The 13,113-nt window shown below is 38.5% G+C and overlaps 1 protein-coding gene across 1 annotated transcript; it reads right to left on the bottom strand.

Annotated features, from left to right (window-relative positions):
* Window positions 1–3,491: 3,491 nt before the first annotated feature.
* On the bottom strand, window positions 3,492–10,443 carry LOC306743932 (chitinase-3-like protein 1; the record flags this gene model as incomplete). The annotated part of the gene is made up of 13 exons (XM_079226495.1): window positions 10,419–10,443; window positions 7,714–7,747; window positions 7,537–7,563; window positions 7,237–7,441; window positions 7,091–7,147; window positions 6,231–6,396; window positions 5,984–6,108; window positions 5,773–5,896; window positions 5,497–5,679; window positions 5,238–5,354; window positions 4,975–5,107; window positions 3,909–4,311; window positions 3,492–3,819 (listed from the first exon to the last, which is right to left on the bottom strand). The coding sequence occupies exons 2-13, from the start codon at window positions 7,736–7,738 to the stop codon at window positions 3,492–3,494; spliced, it is 1,893 nt and encodes a 630-aa protein (XP_079082621.1). The 5' UTR covers window positions 7,739–7,747; window positions 10,419–10,443.
* Window positions 10,444–13,113: the final 2,670 nt, after the last annotated feature.

Here is a 13,113-nt window from a genome sequence, read left to right as displayed (position 1 = left end):
TGTGACTGAAAACTGACGGATGTCTTGCTGCACCTTAAGGTTTAAGGTAGTTCACTGACAGGGTGTGGCAGTTTACTAGGGTGGGGATAATTACTGCAATGTTTTAATGTGCTGACAGAATGTGACATCACAAATCAAAGTCACTTCATGACAGGCCCTTTGTTCACATTTCTGTCTGTTAAGGAGGTTCTTTCTGTTCATCATTTATCATGTCACATTGTCAGCTGTCAGTTGCTTGTAATTGCTAGAATAGATATATATATATATTGATATCTATAAGTGACCAGAATAATATAAGAAATAACACAAATAAGACACAACACTTCAGCAGCACCACACAACATAACATTTAGTTTCATTGGGCATATATGATCAAAATCGCTGCACTGGATTCAGGAGTCAAATAGTGTAAGAGCCATTTTGTTTTGTTCTGTTGGACTTCCCACCACTTAGCGGCGTAGGGCCAAGAGGTCATGCGGATTGCCGGATTGGCAGGAGCACTGCTTTTGACTGTGTGATAAGATATGATGATGAATGTTTTGATTTCTTTTAGTTTATGGTCAGTAAAAAATGTTATTATGACAGAGAACATGACTGTCTTCTGTTTATGTTGCTGTTAAGGCAGAAGATGTTAAAGGGCTACAGTCGTATGCATGGTGTTTACGAGAGTGTTGCAATGCTATGGAGGAATTGCAATACTTAGATGAACTCAATATGCCAGCAAACATGAAAACAATGCAGAAACGTCCTTCCAAGCACAGAGAGAAGTGGAGAGCAACTGCATGTGACTTCTCTGAAACCCAAGGCCACAGATTTGGCTTTGGGGACATTATCAAGTGTATTGAGTACCAAGTCAAACTCGTTTCTGACCTATCTTTGGTGACATCCAGGACACTCAAGATGGTGTAAATAAAGGAGGCAACAAGACATAGTTCAAAAGAAATAGCTTTGCAACTGCTGTCTCTATGTCTACTGACCCAGCTGTGAGTACAACCAAGAAAAGCATTCAGACTCAAACACAAAGTATGTCACCTACAGTTTCTAATATTGTTTCCCGTTTATATTGTATGCATGGACATGCATTGGAGCACCGTCCACAGTTAAGAAAAAGAACGCATCGGGAAAAATTGGACTTTCTGAAAGAGAAAAGGGTTTGCTTTGGTTGCCTTAACATAGGACACATGAGCAAGAATTGCAATAAACGCATATCTTGCAAAGCTTGCAATCAAAGTCATCCCAGCATTCTTCAAATTGAGAAAAGGGAAAGGAGCAAAGGTTAAGATCAGCCAACGGAACTGTTGGGAGCAGTCCTTTCAATCTTACCTGTCAATGTTAATTGTACAAAGGGAAACAAAATCGTACAAACCTTTGAATTTCAGTGAGCAAAATAAAATGTCTGTGTCGTCAAACAATATAATTACTGAAGAAGAGTTGTCAAAGTGGACTTACCTGAAGGATGTAGATATTCCCCGTATTAACGCTGATGTTGATTTGTTGATTGGCACAAACGCCTCAAAGTCAATGGAACCATGGGAAGTGATCAACAGTCGAGGAGAGAGAGCATATGCAGTAAGAACCCTATTGGACTGGATGATCAGTGACCTCTTCATGGAAACAGTGCAAAGCAGTGTGAGAGTGACTACCCTGCTGTTAATCAGATTGTTGTTGACGAGACAGTACAAACAAGATGACCTTGTTCTGATCAAATTACAAATGCTCTTCTGCTTTTGTGATAACGATTTTGTTGTCATTTTTATTGTAATTTAAATCATGGTGGTCAAATTTTTTTTAGATAACTGATACTTTTTTGTGTTGGGCTGCTAATAATATTGCACTTGAAATTATCATTTAAATTATTGCATAAATCCAATATTTAAAGAATTCTTTACAATCACTGTCTGAATCTTTAAAATGAATTGGGATTTGTAAAGGCCAGTTGAATTTGCTTTTTATTTTTTTTATTTTTTAAACCAAGAGATAGGCAATAGAGGAAAGCAGGCATAGACGACGGAGATGTTTTTCTCTAATACACATTAGTAATGCACCTTTTATTTTAAGAACTATATAGTGAAGCATGCATATTTGAGCATTTTCAGTTATTTTAGTAGATTAATGTTGGGGAGCAGTTTAGTACATACATAATGTTATTGGAGCAATTGGACAAAGAGTGTTGTTGTCTGGACCTGGACCTATAATCGATAAATAATTGAAAATTATAAAACTTTGATTTATTTTAACCAGCATAGCTTTTTTAGCCTTTACGGCACCTGTTTCGCGGTCCAGGAAACACACTGACCAGTTCCATGCATTGTATGAAAGCTTAATGTCTTGCTATGTATGATGCAAATGCATTTTGGTTCCTGACGGTATAATTTTCCATAGCTTTACATTAAAATACTCTTTTTAATCTTCATTGATAACATACAGTATTGACACTGTTCCGATAAAATGACAAATGATAACTTTGTGGACCGCCTCTGCATTTGTGATTATGATAATAACATTAATTAAATGAGTGCATGAATACATTTTTGGCTGCTGATAACAGAAAATCTAAAAAGATGCTTCTTTCGATTCGTTTATGTACTATCACTGACTGAATCTTAAAAATGGGATTTGTAAAGGCCAGTTGGATTTGCACACAATTTTAAGACAGGCATTGTTTAAAATTACAACAAATAACATTTGATGATATGCTCGTTGTTGTGTGATAATTTATTGAATTTTTGACATATTACACAATACACTTACAAAAGCTTAATTTCCCCAAAATGTGTGAAAAAAAACTAAGCTAGTTTACTCTCCTTGTGGGAGGCATTCAACTACACTTTATTACAATTAGCATAACAAGTAGAGGAAACAGGCATAGACGACATAGCCTTTTTCTCTAAAAAGGGAATAATTAACAGATGACAGACTAGCTTTTAGTAATACACCTTTTATGTTAAGAACTATATATTACCTCATGTAAAGTGAAGTATGCTGATTTAAGGCCAGTTAAAGCATTTGCAGTTATACTAATAGGGGAGCAGTTTTTGACACAAGTAATGTTATTGAAGCAATTGGAAAAATAGTGTCTGTCATTAGGGTAATGGGGAGGCCACCCTTCGGGTCTGAAAACTGAACCCAATGTGGAAGTGCCTTAAACTTCCAAATAGCGAATCATCTGGTTGCAAAAAGAGGTCTGACTCTATAGAAGTATATGAGAACATTACCTTTATTCTAACTTGATTTATCTCACTTGACAGTTTATGGCAGGGGTCTCTATAGGCGTTCTGAGTCCGGACCCAGACGCCATTGTCTCCGGACCTTGACCCATAATTGAGAATTATATAATTTTGATGGAGCGCATCTATTTTTATGTGCATACAAGGATTGTGTTATTAAAGGTCAAACCAGCTGGGCAGATATGGAGGTGAGGTACTGTACCAGCACATTGGACGTATTCACGTGGGTTTTCAGGATTGGCAAAGTACCCATTCGGCGTGTTTTCACAAGAGCCTCCAGCTATTGGAAATCTTTGTGTAGCTGTAGTTGTTGATATGGTAGTGGGAGTTATGGTAGTGGGAGTTGTGGTAGTGCCTGATGTTGTGGTAGGGGGAGTTGGTGTGGTAGTCGGCATCGTTGTGGTAGGGGGAGATGGTGTGGTAGTCGGCATCGTTGTGGTAGGGGGAGTTGGTGTGGTAGTCGGCATCGTTGTGGTAGGGGGAGATGGTGTGGTAGGGGGACCTGGTGTGGTAATCGGCATCGTTGTGGTAGGGGGAGTTGGTGTGGTAGTCGGCATCGTTGTGGTAGGGGGAGATGGTGTGGTAGGGGGAGCTGGTGTGGTAATCGGCATCGTTGTGGTAGGGGCAGTTGGTGTGGTAGTCGGCATCGTTGTGGTAGGGGGAGTTGGTGTGGTAGTCGGCATCGTTGTGCTAGGGGGAGTTGGTGTGGTAGTCGGCATCGTTGTGGTAGGGGGAGTTGGTGTGGTAGTCGGCATCGTTGTGGTAGGGGGAGTTGGTGTGGTAGTCGGCATCGTTGTGGTAGGGGGAGTTGGTGTGGTAGTCGGCATCGTTGTGGTAGGGGGAGTTGGTGTGGTAGTCGGCATCGTTGTGGTAGGGGGAGTTGGTGTGGTAGTCGGCATCGTTGTGGTAGGGGGAGTTGGTGTGGTAGTCGGCATCGTTGTGGTAGGGGGAGTTGGTGTGGTAGTCGGCATCGTTGTGGTAGGGGGAGTTGGTGTGGTAGTCGGCATCGTTGTGGTAGGGGGAGTTGTTGTTGTTGTCAACATCGTTGTTGTAGGGGGAGTTGTCGTGTTGAGACTAGGAAAATCTAAAAGAAGAGTCAGACACTGTGTTAAAAATTTTTTTCACAGTTTGATCATCACATAGTGTTTTTATATACCCGAGTATGACTGCAAAAATGTCTTAATAGAAAGAGCACACATTTGTTTTCTTCATAATAAAATGTAGTAAATGTAAATACTCAATGCTAATGGAAATCAATGAAATACACAAACAAAAAGCCACTCTATGGAGGGTTTAAGGCCAATGGAATGCATCATGCAGTTTTCCTATCGGGTAAGTGAAAAATAAATGTAATCTTTATATACTGATATACAGTAAACTTCTGCAATCCGGAGATCGCCATTAGAGCTTTCTATTCGCCATGATAATGCTTCATTGTGAACAACAAATCCGTTGAAATTGGCAACGTTATTTCAGGTTAATGGAATTACAATACATTATTAAAACTTGTTGATGCAAATAACCACTATAGATAACATCATGAAAGTTAAATGATAACGAAGATTTTTTTTATGCCCAATTGTTTCAATCTTTATTTATTTTTTAATAACCCTATATTTTCCCTATATATATTTTGGACATGTAAATGTTGCTATCCGGCAAATAAAATACCTTAAAGTAAGTCGGTGAAAGAGCTTAATGTCAAGTCCCGCTATGACAGGGTATGATGTAAATGCATTTTGGTTACCTGGAACCAGGAGGGTATGCAGCTGGCTGATGAAAGGGCATTCGCCCATTTTACAGAACTGTCCTGTGGTGTCATCCAGGTCCAGAGACCAGACAAAGGCTCCTCCAAAGTTCTTAGTTTTTAGGTAATCGGCCTGAGAAGATGAGGAACAACACATTTTAACAGCTGACGTCATGTTGACAACATATTTATTTCACCAGTGTACAACCAGCCGTTTGCAAAGGAATTATTGAACAAACAGTTTGAACTGAACAGATGACTACCTTAGCTTTAATGCTCGCGTTGTTGTCAAATCCAACCCACTGATTTTCTGTGACGGCAAATGGAACTTTCTGATCAGCAATCAGCTGGGTATTAGCCCCTTCAATATAAAGGCAAGTCTGAAAAGAATGGTAAGAATATAATATTTAGATCCAATATTTTCATTCAGACAGAAATGTGTCACACCAAATAGAGTAAAATGGGTTAGCTTATAATAAGTCTTTTTATATAACTAATAATATTCACAGCTTGCTGTTTTACCTCGTAAGAGGCCCAGAATCCTTCTTCACCAGTGTAGCAGCCTTCTTCCCCAGCACCGCTGGCTGGTGCACCAGGACCACTGGATGCAGTGGACAGGTCAAAAGCACGCCCATATGCCGCCAACCCCAAGTTTAGCTTTTGTGGAGGTACTCCCTGGGTCTGCCAGTACTGCATGGCAAAGTCCTGTAATGTTGAGAAAACTAAAAAATTAAGATATAAGGACGTCTCGAAGTAGGAAGGTTTTTAAGCAGTTGAAATATGAATCCCTGTACTTACAGTGTTCAAGTAAGTTTCGTTTCCAGTGTCTTGGGCTCTCTGGAATAAGGGGCTGTGATGTCCTGTGACACTTTCCCAGGGGCCGTGAAAGTCAAACGTCAACACATTAATGAAATCCAGATACCTGATGAAATGCAGAGGAGATCACGTTTAACAAAACACGACAGCAGCTAATTATTAAGAATTAAGAATAACTATAAAATTGTTTTACGTGGCAATCTGTGTGACTTCATAACTGGCATCGATGATTGCTTTCTGAGCAGAGACACTAGCAGTGACCAATAATCTGTCACGGCTAGTTGATGTTCCTTCAGCCACAAAGGCCTCTTTGAGCTCCTACACAACACAGAAACACGGTTCAGTCTCCTTTAAGCATCATGTTATATTTTCATATAGGTGTATTCAGTATGGTATATTTCTGACAGCGTCTCTCCCAGAAGATGAATTCAGTATCTGACCTTGCACAGCAGTGTGAATCTCTGCTTGTCCTGTGGTTGGCTTCCAGCTCCTCCAGGGAACCTCCAGTCAAGGTTTAGCCCATCAAACCCATTTGCTCTCAGTAGTTGGATAGCAGATCGGATGAACGATTGTCTATTCTGTGGTTCTGCCACCATTGTACTGAATCTGGTAAACATTTAAAACAAAACAGGGCTCTCAAGAAAACACACCACATACTGCATTTAAGGGTTCTATTTTAACAACACAAAGAGAAACACAAAGCACTAAGTAATATGTGCCAAGATAGATATACAGCCATAGACACAATCTGGATAACACGCTTTTCATTTGTTATTATGAATAGTGACGAGAATTAACCACACTATGATCCACATAATGTGCAGTTACTAACCTCATTATTAGTACAGTAAGTAAGTATGAGTAAAAGAGTAGGAGTAAAATAAAAACACATATAAAAATGTTTTGCCTATGGACAGTTTCCCCCAAAATCTAAATGACATATTTTTCAAATCATACCTGTCGGGCTATTTAAGTGCAGATACCAAGAATACTGACACTGAACACCTATTTGTTTGAATCTTTTCCAGCAACCTACTTTTTGTTTCACATAATGTAATGAAGATATCAGGTAGAAATATTTCTGCATGTTGAACTATGTTTTAGTGTGTAATATTTTCATCTCATAGGCTATTTTGCGCATGTTGATTGAATCGTAAAATTAACTTATTCATGTAATCAAATATCAGCATCTCTTATTGTACTACCTCAAACCTCATACCAGCACAATACCAGCATGTTGAAGGGCTGCTTACATTTGTCTTTGCATGGACACAAATTCATGTTTTTGTAAATAACTTACTTTTGTTTGTTGAAGGTCAATCCTCCAACCGCCAACAGGGTTCGGAGCTGTGAATTGCTGTGGGTGCATAAAGATTTCATAATGATTGTTTGAAGAAACACAAAATCAACATAATTTCCACAAAATGCATATGCTAAAGGACTGACCTGGCTTTGAGGCCTGTGAATGACTGATAGCGTTGTACGTCAGTTGCATTGCTGGGCACCAGCTCATTCGCGTTGTTAATATCAGAAAAGGCATATATCAGATGTGTACACTTCTTTGGATCGATATCTGAAATTGTGAACTTCCCATCTCCCCCTCTATTCTCAGCCTCACTGTTGTAGTAACACACCAGCCTGGTGGAGGAGGCTGAAACATGGAAGAAAATGATGATGGTTTGAATTAGTCATTCCTCATCTAGTATTAAGACTGTTGATTGTGATGAATGCATGTTATATACTTACCAAAGCTGGCGAACACCAAACAGAGACCTTCAAAGTAACAGACTGGTTAGTATTGGGTTAAAAATCAATCTTAACTGGTCAGTTCCCCCAAATGACAAAATGAAAAAAAAGATCCACAGGTTTGTTTTTTGGAGGTTGTAACCCTTCAAGGAAACAATAACTTGGCAAGCACCTTACCTGCAATTAGAGTGAGCTTACACATGTTGGCACTCTGTAGATAAGCAGAATAAATAGACAAACATGTTTAATATGCAAAGGCCCAGTAATTCCCAGTTGATTCAAATTAGACATACGGTAATGAACTTCATTTGCTATTCAAGCTGCCTTATTGACTTAATACTGTTTCTTTCTACTTTCTAAATATAAACTTTTTTTTTGCCATACAAAGTGTAGTTACACTAAACTGCAGCATATGACTGGAGACTTCACATTGTAACTTTAGCTCTGGTCTAAGTTAATTAGTCTCAATAATTTCTGTCATGATTATGTGTATAGATGTTGTTTAGAGATTATGTGATACATGTTGTTTAGAGATGTTTATCCAATATGTGCAATTGTGTCACAGGGCAAGCTTTGAATTCACCTATGAAATCAGTCAATTTAATTTATAATCTAACTTTAATAAAAAAAAGAAACATCAGGGAAAATCATGGACACACATCAGAGTTTAAAAACAGGTGTCCAGTAGTCATGATGGTGAAATTCAAAATGTTCAGGCACAGTTAATGTATACATACAAATATAATGGTGAATGAAACAAACACTCTCTCTACTGTGACTAAAAGGTGACGGATGTCTTGCTGCACCTGTGTCAGGTAGTCAGCTGACAGGGTGTGCCAGTTAAGTAGGGCGGCGGTAATTGCTGCATTGTTTTAATGTCCTACACTGATGGAATGTGGGATCACAAAACAAAGTCACCTCATGCCAGGCCCTTTGTTAACATGTTCACATTTCTGTCTGGTAAGTAAGTGCTTGACGTCTAAAAGGGTTACTGAGAGATCATCATTATAAATGTTCACCAGGCATTCATTCCGTGCGCACTCAAAAAAGCTCTTCCTTTTCATAGATTATAACCCTTGTGTTGTCTTCGGGTCAAAATGACCCATCAACACACATTCATATACACTTGTACACGGGTCATTTTGACCCGAAGACAACACAAGGGTTGCTAAGTATTTAGTGAATGAACAACCAAAGGATGGTGGCAAACAAGGGTTTAACTTTTTTTGTTTTGATCATAATATCACCTCACATTGTCGGCTGCTTGTAATTGCTAGAATATATATTGATATATATAAGTGACCAGAATAAAAGAACAAATAACACAAATCAGACACGACACTTCAGCAGCACCACACAACAAAACATTGAGTTTCATAAGATCAGTATTGCTGCAATGGATTCAGGAGTCAACTAGGACATGACTTCTTTATATGTTCACTTTAAAGTTTTGAGACTGTAGCATGTTGATTCCTGGCTATTATTCCCTCAGTATTAAGTTTCTCCTTGTCCCTTGTGATGGCTGTCGATTAGCATTGTCTTTAGATCAGATCAGTTTTACATTCTGCGGTGTGCCCAGAAGTGCCACCACACATCTAGCTGCAAGCAGTTTGTGGGTTTACTTAAAAAGTATTGGAATGATTATTTGGATGCCGCACACAGCTGCATTTTTGCATTTAAGCTAAAGTCAACAGCCATTGATGTTGTCAGCACCCAACAAAAACATTTAAGAGATATTCTCCGAGGGTATTAACCCAGATAAGCACTGGTCTTTCCTCATACTGCAAGTTTGGGCAGATAATATGTCTCATGGAAAAAAAGGAAAATAGATAGTTATTACTCAGCATATTTTAATATCTGCTTTAGCAATGCTGATTTGAAAGAAGTGTTGCTGGAAAACACAACTGTACTATCACATAATCGAACCAAAGCACCTTTGTCTCCCTGGAGTCATGATTAGGGATGGGTATCGTTTGGGTTTTTTCCGATACCGGTGCTAAACCGATACTTTTAAAACGATACCGGTGCCTATACGGTGCCTGAACCGATACTTTTTTATTGCCATGGCAATTCCTTTTCTTAAAATTAACAATATATTAACTGTTTATAGTATACTTTACATATAAATAAATAAATACATACAACACACTTGTCTTCAAACTACAGCTTCAAACCTTTTAATTTCAAACTATAAACAATACGCATTTAAAAAAAGAACAGACACAAGCATCAGGTGGCCTGATGGGACCGTGTGCAACAGAACTCAGACACTGTTGGATTCTACAAACTGCTGCTTTACTGGACTACACGTCATCATTAATATCAACTGGGAGAGATTTGTTCAAGCAAGCCGAGGACGGACGTTCAAAAGCTTGTGCTCGTGTCTGCAGCGATCTCTGTGTGCGCGCACTGTGTGTGTGAGCGCTGGAAGCCCCGCCCCCTCCAGCCCCTCTCTGCATGCAGGCAGACAACAGAGTGGAGGAGTGCGCTCTGATCCGTATCGATAAATCAAAATCCTATCGTTTTTAACGTACGGGTACTGCGCTACCTTTTTAGTATCTATATACCGAGCAACATTACAGAGTAGTGTAAAAAAAAAAAGTATTTAAATCGGCTCAGGCACCGGAAGAAAGCACCGAAATCTGCGTTGCTTTTCGGTCCGGTAGGTACCGGACGTGTTGGAACCGGTGCCATATTGGCACCGGCTCTCGGTACCCAACCCTAGTTTTGATATTCACTTTGTTTTATCAGGTAATACAACACACAACCAAAACTTTACATACAACACAACGGCCACATACAACTATTTAATGTCAAAAGTATAGAAACATACATGGCAACAACAAACGTGGTTTGTTTACAAGAATAAAAGAGATACTTACAAATGTGACTGTGATGAAGCATAGACCGTCTCTCTACTTTGACAGATGACTGTCCGTTTTCTGATCGCGCTGTTTTAAGTTAAAATGCCGGCAATTAAAATAGGGTGGGGATAATTACTCTTTTGTAAATGTGGTGAGGAAGTGATAAACTCTGGGAAAGAAGATCAAATTAATCTCATGCCAGGCCCTTCGTTACCATGTTCACATTTCTGGTAGTGAGGTGCTTTCCATCTAAAAGGGATACTGAGAGATCATCATTATAAATGTTCACCAGAGATTAATTCCGCGCACTCAAAAAAGCTCTTCCTTTTGATAGATTAAGATAAGTAACAACCAAAGGATGGTGGCAAACAAGGGTTTAACTTGTTTTGTTTTAATCATAATATCACCTCACATTGTCAGCTGCTTGTAATTGCTAGAATATATATTGATATCTATAAGTGACCAGAATAAAAGAACAAATAACACAAATCAAACACGACACTTCAGCAGCACCACACAACAAAACATTGAGTTTCATAAGATCAGTATTGCTGCACTGGATTCAGGAGTCAACTAGGACATGACTTCTTTATATATTCACTTTAAAGTTTTGAGACTGTAGCATGTTGATTCCTGGCTATTATTCCCTCAGTATTAAGTTTCTCCTTGTCCCTTGTGATGGCTGTCGATTAGCATCGTCTTTAGATCAGATCAGTTTTACATTCTGTGGTGTGCCCAGAAGTGCCACCACACATCTGGCTGCAGGCAGTTTGTTCTGAGTGTTTCTGGAAATAAGCAAAAAGAGCAGAAATAATAATTAAAATCGTGCAAAGCTTTATTTATGTTAGCTACATTGAACCTCTCTGGGGAAAACCCCCCAAAAATACATAGTCAAAAAATAAAAAAAGATCAATGATAACATATCTATATAATTCATCTACTGAGATGAAAACTGCATGTATATATTTTTATTCTTTCGTTATAATCTTAATTCATAAGGTAATATCACCACTATAACCAATATCTATGAATATTGATGCCATGGAATGTCTTCTACTACTCTGTACTACAACTGGCACCGTACATTTGTTGTAAATACAATAAAAGACTATATTTATGATACAATTTCTACAAATATTTGTACTAAGAGCCAGAAGGCCACTCTGGATGTTTATCACTGCTGCAGACCTGTAAGTAACAACATTTTACATTTTTGTCGAAAGTAACATAGACTTTGATAAAATACTTTTACAAGAAAATAGATTCATGTGACGACAATATGTGACCTAATTTGGACACCATCCACATTGGACTTTTAGTAGCTACAGGAGTGGATCCACTGACTATTAGGTCGGTTGGAGAAAGGTCCATTCTTTTTTTACAACACACATAAACCAAATAAAGGAAAAATACAAGTTTGCAAGCTATAAGAGAAACACTCATTCCTTGGATATTATACAATTCACAAACATACAAAGTTTGGGGAAAATTACACATTTATTTCAAGACGTTTCTAATTGACTGAATTTGATGAATTTTGCAGAATGTCCCAGTTATTTCTGTCATGATCAGTCAAAAGGCTGATTTTGACCTGTAGTTCCTGGGCATTTGGTAATATACTTCCTGTTATAAAACTCTTTCAAAACAAAATCATGATATGACGTACGGCATGTCAAATTAATTGTTCTTAATTGTCAAAGCAGTAACTACATGTGCAGAACAAATCTGTAGGAATGAGGACAGGCCCATTGTCATAAGGAATGTCTAATGACACACGGGTTACAATTACACCAACAAGAACACACCCACACAAAACATTAGCTTCAATGCTAAGGTTTTATAATTATACAATGTTATAAATAACCAAGCAGCTACCACACTGTTGACTAATGGCACTGAACTATGTATTTACAGTGGCCGTTGGCTGGATTGAAATGCAGTTGCTGCTGTACATGGACCAGTACCGTATTCTGATTGGGGCTGACTGAAAAATACTCCTTAATCAGCTGTCCACTTTAGTTATTCCTCTAATATACAGGTGGGATTTTGCAGTAACTCACAAAGCAACTGTAGAAGAGAAATTAGCCCCATCTCATTTTAAAAGTAAGATACTCCTGCATTTGTATTTTTAGCCATGCCAGTAAATTGGCACAACAGTCTACCCCTTCGATCCTGACTGCAACACAGTATCCCAATATCTACTATATGCATATTCATGATCCCTTTAGTTTGAATTGCAATAACTTACAGTATGTGATCGCTTAATTTGTTTTACCTAGCTCCAACATTAGGTTCTCAACTAATTGAATCCATCAATCATTTACATTTTTCAAATACTTTGGTGTTGGCCTAGTTTAATTTTCTTCAGCCTCAGCTGTACTACTAATTAGCAATTATGTTAGCATGCTTACATGCTAAACTGAAAGGATGGCTTTCAACGTGTTAGCATGTCAGCATTGTCATTGGGAGCATGCATACTGATTATGCGTCAAACCCAGAGTGCAGAAAAATAGATGATGCATATAACTCCTCATTGAGCGTAGTCCTAGGAGTCAACAGGTGCAGTCACATTTGAGTCACCTCAAAGGTAATTATTACATTGCAGTGCAGCTCAATGGTTATGATGTCAACAAATGTTTGACAAACAAGTTTTGCTCAGTTGACTTCTACTTCATACCTTTATTTGAATGGCTTTTCTGTGAGTGCCAGGAAG

Source organism: Taurulus bubalis (genome assembly GCF_910589615.1).
Source record: "Taurulus bubalis genome assembly, chromosome: 11".
NCBI classification, from domain to species: Eukaryota; Metazoa; Chordata; class Actinopteri; order Perciformes; family Cottidae; genus Taurulus; species Taurulus bubalis.
Note: the sequence above shows the minus strand (reverse complement) of the source record. Positions and strands in the feature narration are given on the sequence as shown.